At 45.8% G+C, this 27,844-nt stretch overlaps 2 protein-coding genes across 3 annotated transcripts in view; one reads left to right on the forward strand and one right to left on the reverse strand.

Annotated features, from left to right (window-relative positions):
* The window catches only part of PARVB (parvin beta), a 172,967-nt gene that overhangs the window by 144,599 nt on the left and 524 nt on the right, over positions 1-27,844 (reverse strand). The gene's annotated exons all lie outside the window — the stretch shown is intronic.
* Positions 1,295-27,844, forward strand: part of EFCAB6 (EF-hand calcium binding domain 6) — a 115,481-nt gene continuing 88,931 nt past the window's right edge. For both annotated transcript variants that reach the window (XM_083503317.1, XM_083503318.1), the window contains exons 1-6: positions 1,295-1,650; positions 2,843-3,016; positions 4,245-4,465; positions 5,405-5,487; positions 11,032-11,098; positions 21,501-21,637. In XM_083503317.1, coding sequence (XP_083359443.1) covers positions 2,848-3,016; positions 4,245-4,465; positions 5,405-5,487; positions 11,032-11,098; positions 21,501-21,637 — 677 coding nt within the window. In that variant the 5' untranslated portion in view covers positions 1,295-1,650; positions 2,843-2,847. The remainder of the gene's footprint in view (positions 1,651-2,842; positions 3,017-4,244; positions 4,466-5,404; positions 5,488-11,031; positions 11,099-21,500; positions 21,638-27,844) is intronic.

Below are 27,844 nucleotides of genomic sequence, written 5' to 3' on the forward strand. Positions count from 1 at the left end.
TCTCATTCAAACTGTTTGGAACCATGTTGTTTATGAAGAAGTTTATTTTAACCCAGTAAAGCGCTTATTCTTTCACTTAAAAATTCTGCATTATTAATTTACGCTGCGTGTCACCCCAGGCAGGAGTGCTTTCAATATTACAAGCAGGAAAAACATTTTCTTACTACATTTGTTTCTCTCTATGGTGTTTTGACACATGAATCTTATTTACCTTTGAGTTCAATGATTCTTACTTCTGACTAAACACATTTAGGATCGAACTATACAAACATCTTGGGCTGCTGCAATCACACTTACTTGGACTCTTGGTGCTTTTGAATATTCTTAAAACAAAAGCCAAAGACAGACTCTTAATAATCAAACACACACTCAGGCCAATGAGGGCAGCTCACCAACGCTATGAACAGCTGAACTAAAAGCAGCAATAACCCTAGTCTAGTGTCATGTTGTGAAAACAGTCTAAGGCAAATTGCCATCTTCCTACTTTACAACTCATTTTGGTTTGTTTTTGCGTTACTCGAAGCTGCACATTTTGCTTTCCTGCCCGTTGCATGTCATGCAGGAATTCATCGGGTGTGCGAGCATTTCCTGGCAGGCAAGCGAGGGATACTTTGCCGCGTGCACAACACCTGCTGAAACAAGGACGGGCAACCTCTGGGCGTCCAGATTTTCATTGACCCTCCGACTCCTATCAGCCCAGTTCAATATGGCCAACTGTCAGGGATGACGGAGTTGTAGTCCAGCAAACAAGTGTTGGTCCGCGAACGTCATCTGAGCCCAAGCCAGAGAGATACATGCTCTGCGCCGGTGAACTTATCTACACAGTCATTGCCGATCTCTCCTGCGCCGGCTTCCTCTGAAGCAAAGCGGGACTCAAAATCCCCAGAAATCGTGCACAGGATCGTGACCTCAACTTGGAAGGATCTGGCAACTTCTGTATATAGAAGGATCTGGCAACTTCTGTTTCAGTGTATCTGAAGAAGTGTGCATGCACACGAAAGCTCATACCAAGAACTAACTTAGTTGGTCTTTAAGGTGCTACTGGAAGGAATTTTTTTATTTTGACTATGGCAGACCAACACGGCTACCTATCTGTAATTGGAAACTCCGATCTGCGATCCCCGTTGCCCCACCCTCTCCGTCTGCGCAGCCGGGTGAGTTGGGGTGGGAGCAGAGCCCCTTCCCTTGGGTGCCCATTGGCACTTACTCCGAGGTAAAAGCGCGCGAGGAGGACGGCCTCAGCTCAGCCAGGCAGGCGAGGCCGCCGATCCGAGCGCACGCTCGTTTGCAGAGGGGAAACCCAACCCGCTGAGCCGGAGGTGCGGCGGGGGGATGCGATTGTCGCCCTCCTCCGGTTGCTAGGCAGCCGCCAGGCCCCCCTGCCAATCCGGAGCGGCTCTCCGTTGCCGGGGCAACAGCGTCTTAGAAACGCGCCTTGGCCGGCGCGCGGGCGGAATCTCGGGCGGCGGAACTTCCCAGAAGCTGGTCGGGACGCGGGGTCTCGCCGCCCCGCCGCCCCCGCTCGCAGGCGCCTCGGGAGGGAGGGAGGGTGGGCAAAGCTGCACGGATTTCAGCCAGGTACTCACGATCCCGGGAGGGGGCTTCCTTCGGCGTCATCAGGCAGGGAATCCTTTGGAGAAGAGTCTGCAGGTACAAAATTGTGATTTGTTTTGTTTTCAACGAGTGCAGCAAGCCTGTGACTTACACAGGGGTCATGTTTTGGGGCAGCGCTGGATTTAGGGCGCCCCCCGGACAGGGGGCCAATCCTTTAGTAAGGATTACTAAATCAAGTAAACTGGATTTAGGGCGCCCCCCCCCCGCACAGGGGGCCAAGGCGAGAGGGCGCAACATAATAATAGTAATACCCATATAAATATAGGTTTATTGTTATCTACTGAGAGGATCCGTAAAAAAGCAACTGTGCCAAAAGGAACCATTGCGAAAATAAATATTTTTTTTGGGGGGGACACCAATTTTTGTCCTGGCTCAGGGCACCGTATTGCCAAAGTCCACCCTTAAAGCCAATATAGCATATCATCAAAGCACACCGAGTGCAATGGCTGGTGGGATCGCCAAAGTCCTTTTTCCTAGGACCCCCTTTCAGTTTTGTTTTTATTTGCCAAGTGCATAAAGTTGAAAGAACACAAGTTAAACGTGCGTAAGTTGCGGGCTGACTGCAGATGAAACAAGTTCAGAGAACAGGGTGGGGTTTTTTGTACCAATAGGAAGATCAGAATCCCCCTTCGGATCTTGAAATATGGGTCCCCCCAACAAAATTTAAAATTTGGCTTTGTAATTCGGAATTTATGTGATGTGATTTAATTTGATTTGATTGGCCGGTTAATAAAAATTATTAAAAAAAGAAAAAGAAAGGTAGGCTTGTCTGAGAGATCATGGTAGGCCCTCCAGCGACCTTCATGGTCAAATGGAGATTTGAGTTTGGGTCTCCACAGCCCAAGTTCAGCATTAATTATAACTACAATGCCACATTGGCTCTGCATGTAGTTTATTAACAGCCTCACCTTATTCATAATGACTTAGAAATACCCTACTATGTTTGGCCCCTACTCCAAAGGCTTCATTCATATCCTAAATAGATACAGTCCATTATTTAAGCATGTTTAGTTGGAAATAAGGGTTGAAGCAGCAGTGATGTGCAGTGCAATCTTCCTGATCTTAAAGTGTCTTCCAGAATCTGCTTTCTAGGCATGGGTCAAGTGCAAATGTGGACAAGCCCTAAGTTTCAGCTCCCTGGAATTGCTCAAGCTGCTTGTGGAGTGAGATCAGTTCTGATTCAATTCCATGCCCTCATAGCTGGTGTCACACCTTTTACTTTCCGCAGGAATCATGTCCAGAGTTGTTAGTGCAGCTGATTACAGTAATTTATATCCTCAATCCCATGGAATTGTGTTTAATTCAAGAGGCCTGTCGACACCTTCAACCAGATCATCAACACGTAGCAACAGCAGCAGTGGCGGCAGCAGCAGCACACAAACATCTATCAAATCAATTTCAAGTAAGCATGTTTACTAAAGTTTATGTTGCAGGCTCCGACAGCAGCCAAGCACTGTAAGACAGGCTGTTAGAGATGTGGAAATTATTGAGGGCAACAGAAAGAGCAGTAAGTTTGTGCTTCGTGTTCTCAGCATTTTTCTGGCTCTTCTTAAAATGATTTAATGCATTTCTCTAAGGCGGGGAGATATGCAAGCAAGTCTTCACACTGGAAACTTATTTGTTTCCTTGTTGGGAAAGATGCACAAGATGGAGGGAACAGGAAGTGCAGTTCAGCTGTGCTTCCTGCTAGTCAGTTGCACTTCCTGCCTCCCCCCCCCATCCATTTCAAAGTGTCCCTTCACTTGAGTTTCTTTTCTTCATAATTAAGCTTTTTGGCCTGGTCTGAGAGAGGGCATTGTAAAAGCTGCATCAGTGTGGATGGGGAGGGAACAGATAACTCTGAAAGGCCTTTTCCAAAAGGATTTTTGAAGCCCCATTGTTACAGAGAAGAAACACAAAGCAAGATCACTCTGGAGAATCCCTAAATAGCTTTGACTGAGATTTGGCAGGATAAAACCCGTAGTGCAATATAATTCAAGGAAATTGGGAGATGGGTCAGGCTACTGCTGACCTCCAGTTAAGGGAGGTTTCAAGGTAAGAGGGTGTTAATTGGGTCTCTTTTCACACCAAGAGGAAAAGTAAAGAGGAAACAAGACCTTCAGGCCTCAAACTGGCTTGAGTTTGCTTTTATCATAGAAAGGCAGGATATAAATATCCAATATAAATAAATAAAATAAAGATACTTCCCAGATGCCTGGTGAAAGGGACCTTGGGTCTTCCTTGGAAGATGTAGGAGTTTGGAAAATCTGCTGCGTTTCAAGCTCAAGAGTTGGGGGAGGAACGTGGAGCACTGTATTGCTCAAGGAGGATGGGTCTCTTAGCTAAATGGAGCCTCCTTGTTTAGAGGCAGTCTACTTTTGGCTACTAGGTGCTAGGGACCAGCAGTAGATGAGAGCTACTGCTTTCATGTTCTCCTTAAAACTTTCTAGAGGCACCTGCTGCTTTCCTCTGCCAACAACAGAACAGTGGACATGCCCCCATCTCCCCCTGCCTGTTTGGAGTCCTGAAAGGTTCCTACTGTAGAAAAGTCAAACTTAGGTTGATAATGTAGAAGTTGACATGACTTTGTGCTTGGTTTGCTGAAGGAACTGTGTACCACAGGCACTATAACTTTATAATATATTTTCTAGCTGCATCTGTCAGTTCTCTCCCTGACCCCACATTGTCTTCGGTGGATATTGAGCAGATTTTGCTTCAGAAGGCTCTAGCAAAAGAAGATGAACTCAAAAATGCATTTCAGACAGTTGACGTTGATCAAACCCTGAAAGTCACTAAGGGTGAATTTAGAAGAGTGATTGAAACATTCATTTTACCCCTGACGCAAGAACAGTTTGATGCTTTGCTGGACAAGGTGTGTAGTCTTGTGGGTGTATATAAGCTTTTTCTCAGTTATCAAAGGGCCTAACTGCATGTTATCATTAACTGTATCATTTAGGCATAATTAGCAATCACAGCATTGGTTTTTAAAATTAATTGCCATATGTGAGTTAGGAGCAATTGTGATTGTCATGTAGAACTTTTGCGTCAGAATTAGGAATAAACCTATTGATGCCAGTGGGAGTTTCTCACAGTCTCAACTGGGAAGGAGGGCTTAAATCTTTCCCTATGGTGTCAATCACACAGGCAGGTACTTGGCTTCTCCCCTGTTGGGAAACAAGCCATGATCTGGCTAGGCATGTCACCTGAACTCAGGTGAGTCATAAGCCAATAACAAACTTCTCTCGCTGCATGCTGTTTTTTCTCTCTGCACACTGAGGTTTTTAAATTGTTGTTATTGAAGAAGAGACTCCAGACATATAATTCTCTACCTGCAGCAGGAGATAGTGCAGTCCAGGAAAAGCATTCCCACTTTAATTCTGTTGTGTGTATAAATTTGCTGTGAGTCACAGGCCCAATGGAATTACAAGTTTTCTTGTAAAACATTCTAGCTGTTATGATGCTTCCCAATATTAAACGGAAGCAATATGTCAGTAAGAAGCATGGCAAGAAGCAGTCCACTGAAAAGCTTTCTTGAGTGTGTGGTTTTACAGAAAGGTGGAATATAAATTATAATAAATAATCTTACCGGTGAGCAATTAGAATAACAAATATTTTTATGAGAGAGCTGTGGGCTGTTTGAAAGCTCATAACACATTTGTTGGGAAATGAAAGAATGCAAACAGATCTAAACAAAGAAGATTAACTATTTAATTAAATGTTACCTTAATGGAACAATAAGGGAGGAGGCAACATGATGAAAAACAACCACCACAGAATACCATTCACATTAAGTTTCTTTGTATTGAAACAGATTCCGGGCTGTACCAAAGTTGCTGTACCTTATCTTGAGTTCTTGTCGAAGTTTGCCAGACCGATTAACCACCTCCAAAGGACGTAAGAACTTTTGTTGATTTGAACTAAGATGAACTGTGAAGTTCTGAGATTGGTAGAAGTAGTAATGCCAAATTTCAGGCAGGCCTACACATCACCAAGAACATGGTGTTGTCAGCGAAAAAGGCAGACCAGTGCCAACTCCCTTCTCCCTCACAATATCTTATAGTTCAACTTTCCCGGCAATGTCTGGGATATTCCTGGACTGAGAATACTGTGCATCAGTATTCACAGTACTTACAGTAGCCGACCAGGGAGCATACAGGGAGCCTGCAAGCAGAATGGTGGTGTAACATTGCTCTCTTCAGAGGCATACATAAAAACAGCCTCGCTGCATAGGACCCAACAGTCCACCTAGTCCAGAATTCTGTTTAGCCAGATACTGTCTTTCAAGCAGGCAGTGGCGTAGCGTGGGGGGTGCCAGGGGTGCCGGCCGCACCGGGCGCAACATCTGGGGGGGGCGCGCTCGCTGCCTCCGGAGTCGCCGAAGAGCCTCGGGCGCAGGCTGTAGCGGAGCCGCATGTCTCGCGGAACCGCCGAGCTGTGCGCGCGTCCGGGCTGAAGGCGCCCGGCAGGCAGCAGCTCTCAGCGCTCGCCGCGGAGGACGCGCCAGGCAGCCCCTCCTCACAGCCCCGCCTCCGCCGGTGCTGCTGCAGCTGCTGGGCCGTTGCATTTTCCTCGCCCCTCTGCCCCTCTCCTCCTCCGGGCAGCGCCAGCGGCAACTTGCAGCGCCAGCGGCAACTTGCAGGTTAGGGGTTAGGGGGGGGCGCAAGTTACTTGTCTTGCCCCGGGTTAGGGGGCGCAAATTACTTGCGTTGCCCCGGGTGCTGACAACTCACGCTACGCCGCTGCAAGCAGGGCACAAGAACAGCGCAGTCTTTAGCATATGTGCTGCCGTGGTGCAAAGATCCGCCAAGCGCCCCCAAATGTAGTTTAGCCCCCAAATTAACTTTTATTATGCTTATGTCAGACACCACGCTTATGTGTGCCTTTATCTCTTGTTTATGAAAGAAGGGAGGAAAAAGAAATTTATTTGCTCATTTATTTACAATACACTTATACTTAAGTATACAACACCATCACACTTAAACTTATAAGTATTGTTTAGGCACCTGCTTAGGAGAAACATCAGTCGTGTCAAAGATGCCTTTGACCCTGCTGCTGCATAGCAGCACAGCTCAATACAATACAGTGGTACCTCCAGTTATGAACTTAATTCGTTCCAGAGGTCCGTTCTTAAACCAAAACTGTTCTTAACATGAGGCGCGCTTTCTGGGCTGGGCAAGGTAGAACCCACTCACAAAGGACTTTTAAAAAATACTAGCCACAAAGTTGTCACAAAGCTGCAATGTAAAGCCACTCAAGGCCAGAGGAAGGTCTTAGCTGCCTGGATGTGGCGAGCACACCTTACATTTCTTAAGCCACAGAGCTGATGCAGGAGTTTGGCCCACCATTTGGCTTGACAAGTGCACATATATTTTTAAGTGCTCTGGAAACTGAATGATGGCAGTGTGTGAGGACCCGAACTTACAGTAGCAGCCCAGTAGATTCAGGATTGTGCACCAGCACCCAGATCTGTGTAATACAGAGAAATTCAGGGAGACTGGCCCCGGAAATTATACTCCTAGGCGCCTTGACATTCTCCAAAACTCATTTGAGTGGAGATCTAGATCAGCCTGTAAGGACAACTCTGCAGTGCTTTGTACGCAGAAGCTGTCGTACGGACACAGACACCTGATAAGTTTTGTGATCTGTCTATTATCGGTATTTTAAGTTTCCAGAAGGATAGGCATGCTAGCTTTCTAAAATAATCTATATTTTTGCATTAAAAAAATATTACCAAAGTACGAGTACCGGTATTTAAAATGTGTGATGTAAATTCCAGTCTCTGCCTCCCCCAATATTCCATACATACATGTTAGTTTGTGGTACCAAGAACAACAAAGATTTCTTTACAGTGGTGCCTCGCAAGACGAAAAGAATCCGTTCTGTGATTCTCTTCGCCTAGCGGTTTTTTTCGTCTTGCGAAGCAAGCCCATTGAAGGATTAGCGGATTAGCGCTATTAGCGCTATTAGAGGCTTTTAGCGGCTTATCTGCTGATCGGATCAGCTGATAAGCGGCTTAGCGGCTTAGAAAAAGGGGGAGGGGGGGGAACCAGCAGGAACTCGCAAGACATTGTCGTCTTGTGAAGCAAGCCCATAGGAGATTCGTTTTGCGAAGCACCTCCAAAACGGAAAACTCTTTCGTCTAGCGAGTTTTCCGTCTTGCGAGGCATTCGTCTTGCGGGGCACCACTGTATCACCGTAAAATACTAGCCTTTTTATTATGACATAAGTCTATCAGATTCAAAGGAGTAGCCTTAGTTATACCCTGATCTACCACTGGAGGGTGATACAGCTGCTGTTTTTCCTTAGACAAGATTTTAGAAAGTGAGTTTAGGACTACTTTCTGACTTGAGTTACAGCCTATGGCCTTTGTAAAACCAAATTATCTTGGGTTGCAGAGCATTATGTGCTTAGATAGCACCATATAAATAAGTTTTTGGCAGATAAAATCACACAGATTCAAAGGGAGGAAGACTGCACCGTGAGATGGAAGAGGGACAGAACTTTATCCATTCAGGTTGTCTGCAATCATTTTCAAGCTGTTACCTCCAAGGATGTGGACAGGATGCCTGGATGAGTGAAAGAGACCACCTGTCTCCTTGATCCTTGCCTATTTTGGCTTATAAATGTGAGCCAGGCAGGGCTGGGCAATAGGTTTTGTGGGTTGGTGAATACTTCCCTCTGTGAAAGAGTCTTCCTGGACCCACTTAAAGAAGCAGTTATTAGGAAATCAGGAATTTAGGTTACAGTGCTACCTCGGGTTACAGATGCTTCAAGTTACAGACTCTGCTAATCCAGAAATAGTACCTCGGGTTAAGAACTTTGTTTCAGGATGAGAACAGAAATCACGTGGTGGTGGCGCAGCGGCAGCAGGAGGCCCCATTAGCTAAAGTGGTGTTTCAGGTTAAGAACAGTTTCAGGTTAAGAACAGACCTCTGGAACGAATTAAGTACTTAACCCGAGGTACCACTGTATTAGTTGACAGGAAAATGTGATGGGTGGAAAGGGTTAAAAACCCCATCCCTTGTTCTCTTGGCTTTTGGGTGATGGGATACCACATCTCTGTCCCCCTTTGCCACAAGCATCAGTTGTGGGGAAGGCATAGAAAGAAGGCTGCAAGTGAATTTCCTGGTGCTTGTCTAGCTTGGCTCTCAGCTAATTGAATGCTGGTCAGAGCTTCAGTTCTGCTCTTCATCAGCTCCATTGATCACTACGGCTGCCACTTCCTCCTTCATCTTCAGCCTCTTATAAGCACCCAAAATCTCACTCCAAACTTTGGATGTTGCTGCATTTGGGGGCTGGGACCACATGACGTTCCCTCTGATATGACTGCATCTTAGATGTCCCTGAGCCAAAACCCCACTTTTCTTCTAACTGGTGGTAATGCAAAAAGGATTTCTAGAAGAAATACATGTATGGTGCCGCGCAGTAGGCCTCTGGCATGCTATAGTTTTGGGGTTATATCGGGTTTCTTGGCTTTCACGCCACATCTCCGTGGACCACATCATGTGGCCTTCTCCCCTCTCTGCCTCATTTTCTTTCTGCGGCTGATCCTTCAAAGCCCTACTCCTTCAACTTGCAAGAGCTTTGCTGCTTGCTCATTGCCCCAACATGTCAGCATTGGCAGCAGTGCTGGTGCCAGGCTATTTTGAGCCCTAGGCAAGGCTAACTACTTGGACCCCCCCCCCAACTGCTAACTTAAGTTTTCAAAAAAAGATGTGTTGTAGGAAAAATGAAAGGCAAAAAACCTTGGAACTACTGCATTTATTTTAAATGGCAAGCCTAAGTAATACAACCTTGATTATCTTTCTCAAATACAAAAGAAAATGCTTTAGCACACAGCTCCTTTTGGATAATCTTGTGAATTCTGATGCTAAAATTTCAGTCTCTTGAAAGTTTCAATTTCAGGCACATCAAAATCTCACTTTGCCTTCCTTTTCCTTTGCAAACGTTGTCCCCAGTTCCTTCCAGTCAAGCCCTGATGCTTGGGCATGTTCAACTGATAATAGTTGCCAAGCCAACTAGTCTCCTTAGAGCAGCAGAAACATTCAGCACATTATCCAGGAGTTTTTGTTGTAGTGTGAAGAGAAGTCCTCCTTGGGGCGTCATAGACTTTCTGCCCCTCATGCATGGTGGGGTTAAGATTGCAAGTGTCCATTTTAAAGGAAAGGGTGAAGTGTACCAGAGCATGTTCCCCCACCCTCACTACACCCCCCCCTTAATGCATATTGTGGAAAAACATCTTTTGAACTCAGTAGACCAAATGAGCACGCTCACCTGGACAGATATTTTAATGTGGAAAAATGCATGTGTATGTATGCATGTGCTTGCTCCTTTCTCAATTCATCCGTTGCCCCACTTCCTCCACAGCTTTGGCAGCACATGGGCATCTCTCACCCCACTTCACAAACCAAACAAAAAACAACTGCCCACCTGTGGTAGGGATACACCTGGAGATAACAGCTCAATTTTCCTAGTGCCTGATCATCACAAACACCAGGCCCCCCACCCTCTTTTTTTCAAAAAACAACAAAAACTAATTGTTGCAGAATGGACTTCCTGGAAGCAGGAAGGCAGAGTGGCTGGGAGGTGAAGAATGGCACAAAGCAGGCATGTCCAAAGTCCGCCTCAGGAGCCTAATCTGGCCTGCTGGTCAGTTTAGCCCTGCCCATGTGGCAGTTTATTTCCTGGGGTAAAATCCTAAAAAAAACCTCAACAACTTTAATCCTAAAAAAACTTTGGTTGGCCATTTGGTCGGTGTTCACGGCCCTTCACTTCATCAAATCTGGCCCTCTTTGAAAAAGGTTTGGAGAGAGGTTTGTGCGCATGTGTGAGGAATTGGGGAAGTGTCCTAGGCTAAGGGGCTCCCACTTTCTTTTTACCTCTTTAACTCCTTGATTTGGCTGGGGCCACTTTCCCTGCCAAAGCCATTTCTCTCCCCCGTTTAGCAGTTTGTTAGCAGGGAGGGAAAAGGCGGTGAGGGAACGGGAGAGCCCTGTAAAGGCTGAGAGGCAGAAAGAGCGGAAGCGAATCCTGCTCTCCATTTTGCAGCAATCTAAGGATGCTCTGAAATACTTGGGGTGGGAGAGAAATAGAAGACAGCAGAGCAGACGTGTCTTCCTTATTTCTGCCAGGAGTAGTTATAAAAGGGAGAGAGTCCTTGAGATTATGGGTTGGTGACAAGGGTTCTGTGGGCAGCTTTTTCCAAATGCGCAACATGACACTGGACCCAAGAAACAAACAAGGAGTGTGGTCCTGTTACTGCCAGGTGTGAGATCAGCTAACAGCCACTAGTGGGGGGCTGCAGTGCACAAACAGTGCATAAAACGGAGCCTTTTCGGGGGGGGCAGAAAGGCCCTGAATACTCTTTGGGGGAGTATGGTGGGCATTGCTGCTCTGCAACATTGTTCATGGTAATTTCATTTACCTTTACCTTTTTAGGTGGAGTAGTGCTGAAGATTCGCGGTCGAGGACGTTGAGTCAGCTAGAATGCCTCTTACGGGAGAAGGTATTGCACAGCAAGTAACACTCAGTCATTTTCCCTGCCCTTGATAGCCAGCCATTACCTGTGGTCACCGCTGAGCTCTCTCTCAAGATCTCTCGTGTGTTCAAAAAACTCAGGGGAAAAGGAGAGTCACCCACCTCTCGTTTTGTGCTGAGTTTCAGAAACAGGGAGACTGTCTCGTTGCTTCTGACTTTCCCCAGTGCCTGATGCAAAGTGGGGAGGCAACTCTGCCCCTTTGCATCCTTGTGCCAGCTTGGAAGACACTTGGACCCTTGCTCCTTCCAGGGTCTGGAGTAAATGCCAGAGAACATGGGGCCAGGAAGGCAGTCTGTGTCTGTTTCCACTCTTTGCCCCCCATGAAATGCATTGAGCATGTAGGGAAAGAGGGCTTCTCGGTGTTGTGCCAGACATCCAGGAACAAGCAGTCTCCAGGAAAAGATTTATGGTTGCCCCTAGCACCCACATTTGTGTACCCCAACACTGGGCTTTACTCACCTATGAAACACGTTTTGGCCGCCAAAGACAAATCACGCTGGCATAACTCTCCAGGCTTAATAATTAGGCAGGAGGTTTTTGCAGAGGATTTGCAAGTACAGCTGCGGCATAGCAAGATGGAGCAGCCGTGTTTGCCAAGACGCAGCCTCTCTGGCACAAGCGCTGTGTGCGCCATCTCACCCACATGTATCTATATCGGATCCAGGTGCCAGCATCTTTCTCTCATGAAGGGTGTCTGTATCTGTCATCCTAGACTGTGTGAGACATTAGCATATCACAGAGCTGTCGGGACAGATTGCATCCAAGACTGTCATTCATTCCTCACTACAGTAAACCCTATCAGTCATCGCTCAAATATAGTTCTTATGGCTGCCATTGCTTTTCTTCTTCTTCTTCTTCATATATATATTCATGCAGCTAACAGGAGAGTAACATTTCCATTTCCCCATGACAAATGAAACAGCCAAGCTATCTTTCTGTTGCAACATTTATGAACAGAAAATATCCCCCATGGCCCCAATTAAGCTTCCAGAAAATTTAATGTATAAGAGCTTGTGTTTATTTATTTATTTATTTGATTAAGGACGATCTAAGATTAAGCTTATATGTAAGTATCTATCTATCTATCAGTAGTTTAATACAGGATCTTTTGCAGTTTTAGCATCCTTAAATTGGAAAAAAGGATTAATCCACAAAGTCAAGGAGATGATGCAGAGATTTGGACGATCCTGCAGTTGCAAATGTCACCTTGAATATCTTTGGCAGGGGGAGTATTTGCATTGTCAGTGTACAGATGCCCACCAGCCCATCAGATAGATATGTATGTCACTCTTTTAGACTGCAGGTAGAACAGCAGATTGAAGCTGATGAAAGGGATGCAGAAGTTGCATCTTCTGTGCTAAACTTGTCTCCAGGAATTCTCCAGATGAATGAATGAATGCTCTTAAACCCCTTTCAAATCCCAGCTTCAAGACTAGAACAGCAGTCCATCTATTAGAGTTTCCTTTATAAGCAGCTTGGGACAAATCCCTCGTGTGCTCTGTGACAGAGGTGGGGGAACCCCAGGCCTTGGGGGCCAGTGCAGCCCTTGAAACCTCTTGAGGGGACAGGCATGAACAGACTGGTTACTGTACCATGAAACATTTCACAGTTCATCTGAATTGGGCCTCTATTCCTTCACAATGCTGTACCCTCAACCCTAAAGATGTCCTCTGCATGTAGGTGCCAACTTACGCTTTCTATTAAGACACTGCAAATACCTCTCCAAACAGGAATGGTTTTTTTTCTTTCTACAGCAAGTACAGAAAAGAGGGACTGGCCCTGTGGGTGGGATGGTGAAAAAGTTCCATAAGGTGGAAAAAGTTCTATAAAGACAGAATGGTTGAAAGTTCTGTTCTTTTTCATCCATTTGATACTCTCCTGCTCACCCACCATGCAGAGAGTGCAGCCACCAGCAGTAAAATATCAACTGCAATTTAACTTCATCTAGATTGTGTCCCTTATTTTTTTAGGAATTCCCTTCATGGTTTGCAGGCTCACAGAACCTCTACCCAGCCCTCACCCAACAAGGTCTTGTCTACCAACAAGGCGTTTGATATCCCTTCCTCTCTTTTTGCAATGCCAGACACATAATAAAACCCAATGCATTTAGTAATATTTATTTATTAGACTTCTATGCTGCCCTTCTAAGGATCACAGCATAAAAACATAATATATTGTTTAATTAGCCACAGGCCTGGGAGAAGAAGAATGTTTTTGCCTGGCTCCTAAAGATATGTAATGATGGCACCAGGCAAGCTTCCCTGGGGGGGGAGCACTCCCCAAATGGGGAGCAAACTGCAGAAAAGGCTCGTTCTCATGTTGCCATCCTCTGGACTTCTCACAAAGGACGTGCACGAAGAAGGGCCTCAGATGATGATTGCAGGGTCTGGATCAGTTCATATGTGGAGAGGTGGTCCTTGAGAGGTTTTACCACTGTCTCCTTCAAGCAGGCAGGAACCACCCCCTCTTGCAAGGAGACATTGATCCCCTCCCTGGCCCAGCCAGCTGTCCCCTGCCTGCTCCTTTTTATCAGCCAAGAGGGGCAAGGGTCCAGAGCACAATAATAATAATAATAATAATAATAATAATAATAATAATAATAAATTTTATTTATATCCCGCCCTCCCCAGCCGAAGCCGGGCTCAGGGCGGCTAACAACACTAAAATAATGCAACATTATAAAAACATCATAAGAATTAATTAAAATCAAAATTGATGGCAACCATAAACTAAAGTATTGTAAAGATTGCCAAAGGAGGGAGTCAGGCTGTGCCCTAACCAAAGGCCTGGTGGAACAGCTCTGTCTTGCAGGCCCTGCGGAAAGATGTCAAGTCCTGCAGGGCCCTTGTCTCTTGTGACAGAGCGTTCCACCAGGTTGGAGCCGCAGCCGAAAAAGCCCTGGCTCTGGTTGAGGCCAGCCTAACCTTTCTGTGGCCTGGGACCTTCAAGATGTTTTTATTTGAGGACCGTAAGTTCCTCTGTGGGGCATACCAGGAGAGGCGGTCCCGTAGATACGAGGGTCCTAGGCCGTGTAGGGCTTTGAAGGTTAAAACCAGCACCTTAAACCTGATCCTGTACTCCACCGGGAGCCAGTGCAGCTGGTATAGCACCGGATGAATGTGATCCCGCAGCGAAGACCCCGTAAGGAGTCTCGCTGCGGCATTCTGCACCCGCTGGAGTTTTTGGGTCAGTCTCAAGGGCAGCCCCACATAGAGCGAGTTACAATAACCCAGTCTGGAGGTGACCATCGCGTGGATCACAGTGGCTAGGTCAGGGTGAGAGAGGTAAGGAGCCAACTGCTTAGCTTGGCGGAGATGAAAAAATGCCGCCTTTGTTATAGCTGCAATCTGCGCCTCCATGGAGAGGGAGGTATCGAAGATTACACCCAAACTCTTAACGGACGGTGCTGGCACTAATTGCACCCCCGCAAGAGATGGGAGTTGCCCCCTCAATCCCATATCGTCCCGTCCCAGCCAGAGGACCTCTGTCTTCGAAGGATTTAACTTCAACCGGCTCCCACGTAACCATCCAGCCACAGCTTCCAAGCATCTGATCAGTGTGTCTGGGGCCGAGTCAGGATGGCCATCCATCAACAGATAGAGTTGGGTGTCATCAGCATACTGATGGCAGCCCAGCCCAAAACTCCGGACAAGCTGGGCGAGGGGGCGCATAAAGATGTTAAAAAGCATCGGGGAGAGAATCGTACCCTGAGGCACTCCACACACCAAGGAGTGGCGGGATGACAGTTCCCCCCCAAGCGCCACCCTCTGTCCCCGACCAGAGAGAAACGAGCGCAGCCATTGAAGGACTGTGCCCTGGATCCCCACGTCGGCGAGGCGGTGGTCCAGAAGTTCGTGATCGACCATGTCGAAAGCTGCTGACAGATCTAGAAGAATCAGCAGCCCCGACCCGCCTCGATCCAGCTGTCTACGAAGATCATCTGTTAGGGCGACCAGAGCCGTCTCGGTCCCATGACCAGCGCGGAAGCCGGACTGGAATGGATCCAGAGCCGATGTTTCATCCAGAAACCTACCAAGCTGTTCAGCAACCGCTCTCTCAATCACCTTACCCAGGAATGGAAGATTCGAAACTGGGCGGTAATTGGATAGATCTAAGGGATCTAATGATGTTTTCTTTAAGAGCGGACGCACCACTGCCTCCTTCAGTTCCCCTGGGAATGTCCCGGTGCCAAGGGACAAATTGATGATATCCCCCAGGGGGGCCCGCACCTTGTCTGGACACGCTCTAATCAGCCAAGACGGGCACGGGTCGAGAGGACAAGTGGTGGGCTTTCCAGCTCGGAGGAGTCTGTCCACATCGGCTGGGGATATCCGGTCAAAGTGGTCCAATACTGGACCCGAGGACAGTCGAGGGGCCTCCAGTTCCTTTATTGTATCCAAATTGGCAGGGAGGTCATGGCGGAGCGACAGGACCTTCTCTGCAAAAAAGCTCACAAATGCCTCACAGCTGTGTGTCGAATTGTTATTTAAATTTGGCTGTCCTTCGAGGGACGTTAAAGACCGAATTATACTAAATAATTGTGCCGGGCGAGAGCTAGCGGATGCAATGGAGGCCGAGAAGTAGGACTTCTTAGCGGCCTTCACTGCCATCTCGTAGGTTTTCATAAAAACCCTATAAGATGTTCTTGAGGCTCCGTCACGGGCACCCCGCCATACTCGCTCTAGCCGTCTGAGGTCCCGCTTCATTTTCCGGAGCTCCTCAGTAAACCAGGGAGCCCGGTTTCTGCAGGGTCGCAGAGGGCGCTTAGGTGCGATCTCATTGATGGCTGCCAGGAGCTGGGTATTCCAGCCCTCAACAAGCTCAGTCAATGAGTCGCCAGGGGGAGAAAGGTCCCGCAAGGCTTGACGGAATCTATCAGGGTCCATCAGCCTCCGCGGGCGAGCCCAAATCGGCTCACCACCTAAGCAGGGTGGGGGTGGAACGTCAATCCTGGCTTTCAGAGCGTAGTGATCAGACCATGGCACCTTCATCGAAGGAAACATGATCACATCTATACCGACGCCAAAGATCAGATCCAGCGTGTGGCCTGCTTGATGTGTGGGGCCCAAACAAACTGGGAGAGCCCTAGTGTCGCCATGGAAGACACCAGGTCCAGAGCCTGTGAGGAGGGAGTGGCATCGGCATGGATGTTGAAGTCCCCCAATACCAATAGGTTAGGGAACTCCAAGGCCCAGCCGGCCACCGCCTCCAGCAGGCCTGACAGGGTGGCTGCTGGTGCGCTAGGTGGCCGGTACACCAGCCAGACAGCCAAGCTCACCTCGGAGCCCCACACTAGGCCAACACATTCAATGCCGGGGATCGATGGCGGTGGTAGAGCCCTGAAAGAACAATCTTCCCGGATTAATAGTGCCACCCCTCCCCCCTGGCCCACAGTCCGTGACTGGTGGAGACGGAAAAACCCGGGGGCGCCATCTCTCGTAAGGTAACAGTATCCCCTTCGCGCACCCAGGTCTCTGTCACACAAGCCAGGTCGACCCCCTGCGAGATGATGAAATCTCGCAGGGTGGCGGTTTTGTTGCCTATAGACCTGGCATTGCACAACACCAGTGACGGAGGTGAGTAATCCTTGCTCACCCTACCCTCGTCTCTCGGGATGGGGTGCAGATTGGAAGGGGTACGAGCATATCCGTATCTCGATCCCCTTCGCCTATGACATCTGCCCCCACCGCCATACCTCCCTCGCCCCTCCACAGTAGGAATCCCAAGCCTCATACTCGCCTCCATTTACAAAATATAAAAGCAAACAAACAAACAAAGAAACAATTACACCAAAACAAAACCAATCCCCACCCCACTCAACAACCATCCCACCCCAACCCAAAATAAAACAAAACAAAATAAAAATACATGGATAAAAAACCACCGTTTCTGGTGATACAACAAAGTAAAAAGTAAAAACACTTTTAAAACACTTTAAAATATATAAAACGTTTAAACATTTGCTGCCGCAGCAGCAGTGTCCTTAGAGTTGTGGCAGTGGTGAGTATGGGGGCCGCCCCCAGGCCCAAGGTGGAGAATGGGCTTGCAGGGGGAGCGGTCCTCCCCAAGACTCACCGGCAAAGCGGCAGCAGCGATGTCCCGAGGCCTCCTTGGAGCCTTATATGCTGAGGTGGAGTATGGGGCCCACCCCCAGGCCCAAGGTGGAGAATGGGCTTGCAGGGGGAGCGGTCCTCCCCAAGACTCACCGGCAAAGCGGCAGCAGCGATGTCCCGAGGCCTCCTTGGAGCCTTATATGCTGAGGTGGAGTATGGGGCCCGCCCCCAGGCCCAAGGTGGAGAATGGGCTTGCAGGGGGAGCGGTCCTCCCCAAGACTCACCGGCAAAGCGGCAGCAGCGAGTGGTCAAGTGGTCACTCTGTCCAGTCCAAGCGCTGCTCCACATCCTCCGGCCTTATTAACTGAAACTCACCCAACACAACCGGACTAGACAGCGCCCGAGATTCATCTGCTGTAACAGCAGAGTCAGGATTCCGGTGGATGCAAGCAATTTTATGCTCAAAATGCTTTGCAAACAAGTCACAGTGAGCTACCATCATTTCTGTCACCTCCTTCGAGCCAGACACTAAAAGGCTCTGCACTATCCAGAAAAACCTCTGCTGGGTGACCCAGTGAAGATGTAATGGAGGCAGCAAAGTATGCCTTCTTTGCCGTGCCTTCACTGCCACTAGGTAGACTCAAGGATGAGCCCTCACCAGTGTAGTCAGGTGCAGTTAGTGGGTTCTATTCACCTGTCTTATTTTTAGCCTTTAACATGATTAGCACCAGTGATCTCATTAGCATTACACTAGCAGGGCACTCGGGACACGGGTGGCACTGTGGTCTAAACCACTGAGCCTCTTGGGCTTGCTGATCAGAAGGTTGGCGGTTCGAAACTAAGCGGTCTATAGCTGTAATGTTATAAGGGAATACGAGAAAATGGACAATTAATAGGTAAAAATCCAATGTTACAATATTTTAAGATTGATGACCAGGATAAACAAAGAGGGGAGGGATTTGCTGAACTAACTATCTGAACAGGAATACAGAAAAGGGAGGCGTGAGGAGGTCCGGGAAATAAGCAAATAAAAGATAAGTCATTGAAAGAGCGAATTGTTTTTAACTATTTTTATTTTGTATTTTTCTTTTTTCTTTTTTAATTTTGTAATATTTTGAAAATTCCAATAAATATCTTTTTAAAAAAACCAGAAGGTTGGCGGTTCGAATCCCTGCAATGGGGTGAGCTCCCATTGCTCGGTCCCAGCTCCTGCCAACCTAGCAGTTCGAAAGCACGCCTAAAAGTGCAAGTAGATAAATAGGTACCGCTCCGCTGGGGAAGGTAAACGGTGTTTCCATGCGCTGCTCTGGTTTCGGTGTTCGATTGCACCAGAATGCTGGCCACATGACCCGGAAAAACTGTCTGCGGACAAACGCCGGCTCCCTCGGCCTGTAGAGCAAGATGAGCACCGCAACCTCAGAGTCATCTGCGACTGGACTTAACTGTCAGGAGTTCTTTACCTTTATAGCAGGGCATTCACAGATGTAATAAACAGCAGCATGTGAAGAAGTAAATATCTTACAATCAACACAAGGCCCTTTTGAATTTCCAGAACAACATAAAGTAGACAGGGCTTGGCTTTCGCATCACCATCACTCAGTCTCCACCCCCATCCCACTCCCCCGTTAATTATTTTTTTTCTTTTCATTTTATGTTTATGAGGATTTGAAAATAATTTAATTCTTTCCTATCTGGTTTGGCCTATCTTTACCAGCTGGTAAATAGGAAACGTTCGCTGTCGGAAGCCAATCCTCTGCAGAGTGTAAACAGATGGAATCAATATAAAGTGACAAGTTAGACTGTGCTACTGAGAATATGGAGCCAAAACTAAGAGCATAACAGTCTCAGTACTTATTTTGTTCCAATTCATTTGGTGCTGAATAGCACTTCATGTGTGCACAGCTGTGCCCTTCCATGGTGTGTGTGTGTGTGTGTGTGTGTGTGTGTGTGTGTGTGCATGCACACACACATTTGGGGGGAAAATCTTTATTTCACTGTTGATGGGGACAATTCCAAGGGAAAAAACTTTTAATTAAAGATTTTGTACAAAGTGGCCTAGACGTAGAATATAAGGGATAATGAGGCATAGATGTATTTATTGCTCAGAAACATCATTTCTTTTTCACGTTCTTAACAATAGAAAAACATCAACCTCAGTCCTTTGCATGGGGTTGAAAGCCCTTCAGATTAAAGTATGCTTGCTGCCGATCACTCGCCTTGTAAGAGCAGTCCTCTTGTGTGAATGCTGCTTGTGCATAGTGGGGAATCACACTAGAAGCGCAGAGTGTTCCTAGATCTACAGAAAAAATGGGGCTGTCTTGGTGTAGGGAGAGAGGGTTCCATGTGTCTTCTCTATGCATGACTTGAGGAAACCCACTTTTTGCATTGGATTGACAGCATTATTGGTTAACACTGACTTGACAAAGTCCCGGCATGTAGCAAGAAGTGATCTGTTATTTGCTGTTTCAGGGAATGCTGTCCCCATGCGGTGAGGAAGAGCTTCACTGGACTCACAGAGCAGAGCATTCTCTACCCCATAAAAAAGCATTGGACAGGCCTGGCACAAATGGATTTCTCTACTTGTGCCTCAAAGCACCAGACTCTGCTTTGCCAATGAATAATAATAATAATAATAATAATAATAATAATAATAATTTCTTATTTATACCCCGCCCATCTGGCTGGGCTTCCCCAGCCACTCTGGGCGGCTTCCAAAAGAATATTAAAATACTATAATACATCAAACATTAAAAGCTTCCCGAAACAGGGCTGCCTTCAGATGTCTTCTAAAAGCCTGGTAGTTGTTGTTCTCTTTGACATCTGGTGGGAGGGTGTTCCACAGGGAAGGCGCCACTACCGGGAAGGCCCTCTGCCTGGTTCCCTGTAACTTGGCTTCTCACAGTGAGGGAACTGCCACTGCAGTGAATGGGCCCTGGATGCCCTGAGTCTAGTTCTATTTAATTGCTAACATTCATTCATTCTTTTATGGAACTTTATGAACTTCAAAAAAGCACTTCCTATCCCTAATCCTAATATATAGATAAAATCAGATTAATTTAAAAGCAAGTGTACATAACCAAATTATGTGGATAGGTTTGCTGTTATAAAGTTTTTAGTAGGCATCTAAAATATTATAATCAAGGTGTCGAATGTTAATGGAATAATAGTTGATGTATGGAATCTGTGAACTAGCCAGGGATCCATAGGGGCTCCTGTGGAATAATCATGGGTGACTTTAAGCCACAGAAGTTGTAGGCATCTGCATGAACAATAATTCTTTCCCCACGCCTTCCCTAATGTGTGAAGACATGGGTTTTTAACTCTTCTTTCAGAAAGGTTTTTCTTTATGTAACAGGCACATATCTTCCTTCTGACACTTCATTTGCTCATGTCCAGTATCCTTTATTAGGCATAGCAAACCACACATTATCAAACAGACACCGTATACAAATTGTGCAAAATACGAGCTCAATTTGCTCATGTCTTTAAGACATGGATGTGACTTCAGGTTGCAGATCATTCTTTCGAACAACCAGCCCCTGAATGTACCTGTGAAATGTTGGGTGGCATGGGATATTTAAGCAAGGATTTTACTTGCAAACAGAGTGAGATTGAAATAGAAATTGTATGTAAAGATAAGTATAACCACATCTTATGTTTTGGATAGGCTATTCTTAGTATATTGCTAAAATTCCCAGACCCAGCTTTGTTCAAGTAGAAAAAGAAAAAAGGAATACAAATTTCAAAGATTTCATCTTTAGTACAGTTTTGTTTTGTTGCTGTTTTTATTATTATAAAAAAACCCATGACACCCCCTTTCCCTCTTTCGTAGAAAGTATGTTCATTCTGCCCAATGCTGAATACTAATAAATTGCCAATATTTAGTACAACTAACCACATCTTTAAAATATGCTGAGCCCCCCCTCCCCATCTTAACACGTTTCATTTTCAGCATATATCTAGGTTTCAATAGCTGAACAAAAGTATCGTTTATGTACTGCTCAACAGCAATGAATATGGTTTGAAATGAATCTATACTTTTGAAAGTGATTTTTGACTTTCCCAAATATCATTTAGAGAGAACATTACCTTCATAACATCTGATAAAGGCAAAGTGTCTTTTCTCATATTTGAGAGTGAAATCTGAAAGACCGTGGTATGCAGTGTGAGGTGTGTGTGTGTGTGTGTGTGTGGAGGTGCATTTTCTGAAAGAGGAAAAAAAATGATAGCACACTTCTCCATCACCTGAACCACAGCTTCTATCGCTAACCATTTGCTTCTTATTTTAACACGAATCCTTTGAAAACGCTGAATAGATCTCCAAAAAGCTGAAACGCTTTATCAAGACATGTAGACTTTTTGACTACAATCAAAATGGGCAGATACAGCGTCACGAGCTGAGAAGAATTATCGAGGTCAACTGCTTCAAGATGACGGATTGTGAGTATGATAAGTAAGTAAAGAACAAGTTAAGGATTCGTGGGAAGCCATTGCGGGGAAACTATGTTAAGGCTGCAGTACAGAGCTATACTTCTTGCAGCAGGTTGATCGCATTTTCCTTTCTACACTATTAGTGATAATTAGGGACTAGAGCATGGAAGCTCGTCATGAGGCCTTAATGGGGAAGTGTCTCTCCCCCCCCCCCCATTCACACTCTCCCATTCGCCAGACCCTCAATGCAAGGCACAAGTCAGTTGGTGAAGTCCCTTTCATTGTGCTGCTTAAAGTCCCTTTTAATCTACTTCTGCCTCCTGCTGGCTGCTTCACGTGCATCTTTGGCAGGCGTCAGCAAACTTTTTCAGCAGGGGGCCGGTCCACTGTCCCTCAGACCTTGTGGGGGGCCGGACTATATATTTTTTTGGGAGGGGGGGAAGAAGAACGAATTCCTATGCCCCACAAATAACCCAGAGATGTATTTTAAATAAAAGGACACATTCTACTCATGTAAAAACATGCTGATTCCTGGACTGCCCGCGGGCTGGATTTAGAAGGCGATTGGGCTGAATCCAGCCTCTGGGCCTTAGTTTGCCTACCCACGATCTTTGGCCTCTCTCCTTCTGGAGTCTGCATACTGCACATATTAAACAAAACCCCACTTTGTTCTCCTCTGTGTAATACACTCTCCAAGACAGGGGTTATGTGAATATTGCCCAGAATTCCTTCAGCCAGTCAGTGACAGCATTTTAGGTGGAACGCTCTACAAAGATCACGAAGTGCTGTGACCTACGTGGCTTAATGCCGTGAGTGCCTGGCAGTGAACGAGTCTAAGAGATGTCTCAAGAGCAAGCAGCAGTGACCATGGCAGAGCAGCTCAGCCCATTGGGCTTCACCGAGGGAGGGAGGGAGGGGGTTACACTGAGTTGTTATGAAGCTTGTGAAGGGTAGCAAGAGTGGAGACCAGAATGGAACAAGAGAGGCTCCACTGCCCTCTGTTGGAGATTAGCAACCAAACCTAATAATCACATATGCTGGCTAGTTAGCTTGAGAAAGGGCTAACACCACATCCAGTACTGCTGATAAACATATATTCAGACCATAGAAAAAAATACAGTTGGTAGAGAGGGCTCTGTGTGATGTCATTTCCCCTGGAGAGGAAGGAGCATATAGTACTTCCTGTTCCTCTCTCTCTTCCTTTGACCAGCGTTGGATGTAGATGTGACTCCACTTGCCTCCAGCTTTAGGTACATGCTGTAAATATAAGTATTTTGACTGCATAGTTTTTACTGCTGCCATTGCTGTGAATTCATGCAAGATTAAAAGTTATAAGCGGGGTAAGAAGGGGGAAGCCAGCTTCCTTCATTAGCTGGACTTGCTCAAAACAAGGTTTCGCAACCTAATTCCTAAGCTTTTCATTCTGCTGCCAAGGATGGGATTTTGAGGGGGGCCGCTAGGGGGCGCATTGGAGGATGGCCGGCAGTACATCTCTCCGGCTCACACGAGGTAATTAAGAGGCTGATATGGGAGTATGCAGCCTCCCTGTGTCACCCCAAGAGAATGGGGAACACTGCCTTGCCTGCTGTTGCCATATTTCACCCCCGGATTCAAAAGAAGGGGGTGAGGGCACTAGGCACAAAGCCCTCGGGTGGGCTGGTTCTCCCGGACGCTGTCTCTGATTGCGCAGCTAGTTGCAGAGCTCAAAATAAACAATTAGAAAAAGAAGCAAATGCACATACTTCAAGTGAAGATCGGGAGTAAAGACTGCTAATTAATGGGATCTCTGTGAAGCGGAGCGATGGGCTGGACAATAAATCAAGAGAAGACTCATCATTAAAAGATTGGTATGTCGGAGCGAAACTGAAAAGGGGGGGGGACCTTTTTTTTGTCTTATGTGAGTACCTAATAACCCCCCCCCCCCGAGAAAGAATTGCTGCAATTACTGATCACAAGCAGGAGATTAAGAACTGTGTGGAAATAAATTACTAATCAAAGAGAGGACTTGTGGGAACATCGGGAAAGGAAGGAAAGCTTTGTGATGCAGTAACAAATAGGGATTCGTTACGGCAGGCCTGCCCACAGCAGGACGAGGGGGAGGAGGACCAGGGTTATCGGAATGTGAATGTATGGTTATCAGAATGTGAGTTTGACCTGGCAGGGCCCCCTGAGAAAATTGATGACAGACTGGCAGGCCTGTGGGAATGTTCTGTACAGAGATGTGGAAATGGGGTCTGTCCTTTATGTGATATGGCTCTTGGAGAAGCGTAAAATCCACACAGGATATGTTTGTTTTCAACCCGCTTGTGAAGACTACCAGAGATAACAAAGAAAGGAATATATGATAACAACAAGATGAGGAAAATAACAAAGAGACTATCTGGACAGAACTGTGTAATTAATGCAGCAGCAAGAGTGATGTTTGGATCCCTTTCGGAGCTCGAAGTATGGGTACCCCCAACAAAATTTCAAAAAAATTGGCTGTGTAATTTGGAACTAATGTGATTTGGAATTAATGTGATCTGATTGGCCTGTTAATAAAAATTATTTTTTTAAAAAAAGGATGGGATTTTGATACTCTATTCAATCCCCACACATGAGCTCCTGGAGGGAGAAATTGCAACTGATATATTTTCTCCTACCCATTAAAACCCATTCCACACCCCCATTGATTGTTAGTAAACTCTCCTTGAGTCACCATGGCAGACTGGGAGTGCAAGACTCAGGCCCTTGTTGTGCTTCCCTGGGTGGAGCCAGGCTGTTTTGAGCCCTAGGCAAGGCTACCTACTTGTGCCCCAAGCAAAACACGTGTCTTGTAGGAAAAAAAGAGAAACACAAAACTGGAAACTGCTAAATTTATTTTAAATTGCCTTTTCCTTTACAAAATGTTCCCAGCAATTTCTTCAGGTCAAGCCCTGATGCTTGGGCATGTTCAGCTGATAATACTTCCCAAGCCAACTACAGTGGTGCCTCGCAAGACGAAAAGAATCCGTTCCACGAGTCTCTTCGTCTTGCGGTTTTTTCCGTCTTGCGAAGCAAGCCCATTAGCGGATTAGCGCTATTAGCGGCTTAGCGGGCTTAGCGGATCAGCTGTTAAGCGGCTTAGGGGCTTAGGATCAGCTGATAAGCGGCTTAGCGGCTTGGGAAAAGGGGGGGAGGGGAAAAACCCGCAGGAACTCGCAAGACATTTTCGTCTTGCGAAGCAAGCCCATAGGAAATTCGTTTTGCGAAGCACCTCCAAAACGGAAAACCCTTTCGTCTAGCGGGTTTTCCGTCTTGCGAGGCATTCGTCTTGCGGGGCACCACTGTAGTCACTTTTGCAACATTGTTGAGTGTATGTAAGCTTTTACAAGTTTGCGCTTCGAGAAACTGTGTTCACCGCTTGCCACTGGCACGGGAAGAAGTGTGAGAAGGATCCTTAGAGCATCAGAAACATTCAGCCCATTATGCAAGAGTTTTTGTTGTAGTATGAAGAGAAGCCTTCCTTATAGCTGCATAGACTTTGGAAGTCTTTGATCTATTGCTATAAGTTCACAGCACAGATCTTCAGCATCAATATATTGGTTTCTATTGTTCAGCAATGGTTTTTCCAAATTCTCACATGTCTTAAGTAAATCTTCAGTAGATTTTTTGTTGTCACTGTATATGCCATAGAGGAAGACAAAGAAGGAATTATATTGTGGTAGCTTTTGGAATCCCTCTTCAACAGATTGTATGGCCATGTCTACGTAAGTCAGCTTGTTGGAAACCTACTTTGATAGGCCTGATTTAAGTTTCTAAATGATCGGTATTCCTCTCATGTGAAGACAGAATTCCTCTCACGTGAAGACAGAATTGCTCCAATGTTCTTCCAGTCTTTTGAACCTGCTTCTTGTAGTGCTGATGCACCATTTTTATTTTTATTTTGCTGAAAGACCAACAGCAAAAACAAGAAGCCACATCTTTTGAGGTTGATGGCACACTTCTTCACCATTTGCTAGTCTCCTCTTGTAGCGTATAAGAGAAAATGTTCCTGTCTTTGGGAAACTCATGTGATACAACCTGCTGTGGTCCAAGTTGCATTATAAAATGTCACAAATTATCTCTGCAATAGTTAGGCCAGTTAGCAGGGTCTCTGTAATTCAGGTCAGGCACAATACCATCTTCTTTTGCAGATGTTGCAGTGCTTTCACTTTTCTTGACATCCTCTTTTTCCTCAGTGTGTTTTCCAGAAATATCTCCAATTTGTGAAACTTCTATCTTAGAGTTTATGTCGTTCTCAGTAGGAGCACACATTCAACTCCCTCAGTGCTGGTTTCAACAAGTATATAGTCATATTTTGGTTCTTCAATTGCTTTCTGTGCACAAAGGTATTTCAAGAAGAATCTCTCTTGCTTTGCTTGCTGCTTAGCTTTTTCTGCCTATCATTTGCAGCACTGAGCTCCAGCCATATCTCACTAGAAAAATGAATAGATTTTCTAGATAAAATTAAGATGCGACTGAAAGATTAAAAATTAAGTGTATTTTCACTTTGTGCATGTGTGTAATACAACATCAATCAACTTGATGGTCTATCTATTACATATATACATAAAAACAACTCCAATGTATGGATTACTTCAAAAATGATAACATTCTTTAAAACATAAAAAAGTAAAATATTATCAGAAACTTAGAAAATATAACACAAATAATCTGTGTAAAACTGTGGCCCTCCAAGGTCAGTACTGGGCCCTAAGTGACTGCCTAGTTAGCCTAACACAACTGCGTTGGCCCTGATCCCCTCTCCCCTCCCCAAAGAATATTAGGAACTAGTTTGTTAAGAATTCTGGCAGCTGCAGTTCTGTGAGGATGAAACTAGAATTCCTAGGACTCTTTGGGGGAACTCATGTACTTTAAATGTGTGTTTGTAGTGCTTTCGATATATAATGTTTCAGAAGGAGAGAGGGGAATCAGTGGCTGCCATTTTCAAAGAACAAGAATAAGCAAAACTGAATTCTGCAAACGGTACATTTTGCAAATTGGGTAGAGCTGCACGGTTCTGTTTTGCTTAATTTATTCTGCAGGGTTGTTTTTGCTGTTGCTGCTGCTGCTGCTTCTGTTGTTGTTATTATGATGATGTCAGGTGAAGCCCCAAGCACCTGGAATCTTCTTCAGGCACCCTGCAGGCATTGGCCACCTACTTAGGGCTAGTCTCTTGCTGCTCCTTTTCCGTTTTGCTTTTAATGAAAGCTCTGTTCTTCTCCCAGTACCGCATTTGATGCTTTCCTGGCCCTGCATTCCTGACACACAGTCTTGCCTAAGAAGATGCTGGAGGGTTTGGATGGTTAGATTGTTTGCATGTGGTGTTGGCTTGCTTGTGTTGTCACAGTCACTCAGATAGACAGCCGGGGGAAAGTGGGGAGTTTCAAATGCTCTGATGGTGTTACTGGAGGTGCGGCCTGCACATGATTGTGAAGGTCCTGAGGGATATGTGTATAGTATAAAAACTTTAGGCAGTATTGTGGGCTATAGTGAACAAGGCTAATAAAGTGGTCCTGTGGCTGTAGAATAAATAATATATTAATATTAATATTAATATATTATTATATTAGAGTGGACTGTAGAACTCCCACCTCCTATGTACAGTGGTACCTTGGTTTAAGAACAGCTTAGTTTATGAACAACTTGGATTAAGAACGCTGCAAAAGTAGATGCTTTGGTTTGTGAACTTTGCCTTGGAATAAGAACATGCTTCGCTTCCTGTTGAGTGTGTTCCATTTGTAAATTGAGTCCCCGCTGCTATGGGAAAGCACACACCTTGGTTTAAGAATGCTTCAGTTTAAGAACAGACTTCCGGAATGGATTAAGTTCATAAACCAAGGTACCGCTGTACTAGTGTTCTGTTTGCCACGAAGGATGTTTTGTTTACACAAGGGCAGAGCATTTGGAAGTGGCATATTCTGTCTGTCTGAAGTGGCACAGCCCATTCTACTGCCTCATTCCCACTTCATGCTTCCACAGGTGTAAATCCAGGCTCAGGTATGGAATGAGTGAGGGTAGATTTCTAGGAGGACTCCAAAAATATCTCTACATTTGTAGGATGAGAGTTTAATTTATATGCTGGTTGTGCTTTCAAGTAAGTAGTTATTTGAGTTGGATGTATTCTCCTGGAGTTCGGAATGACTTTCATTTGGGAGGTCCATGGAGATTTAATAAGCTGCAGTTGCAGAAACACTGAGTTGGATACAAGCCTACAGGAAAAATGAAA

Source organism: Podarcis liolepis, assembly GCF_965112155.1.
Source record: "Podarcis liolepis genome assembly, chromosome: 5".
Lineage (NCBI taxonomy): Eukaryota > Metazoa > Chordata > Lepidosauria > Squamata > Lacertidae > Podarcis > Podarcis liolepis.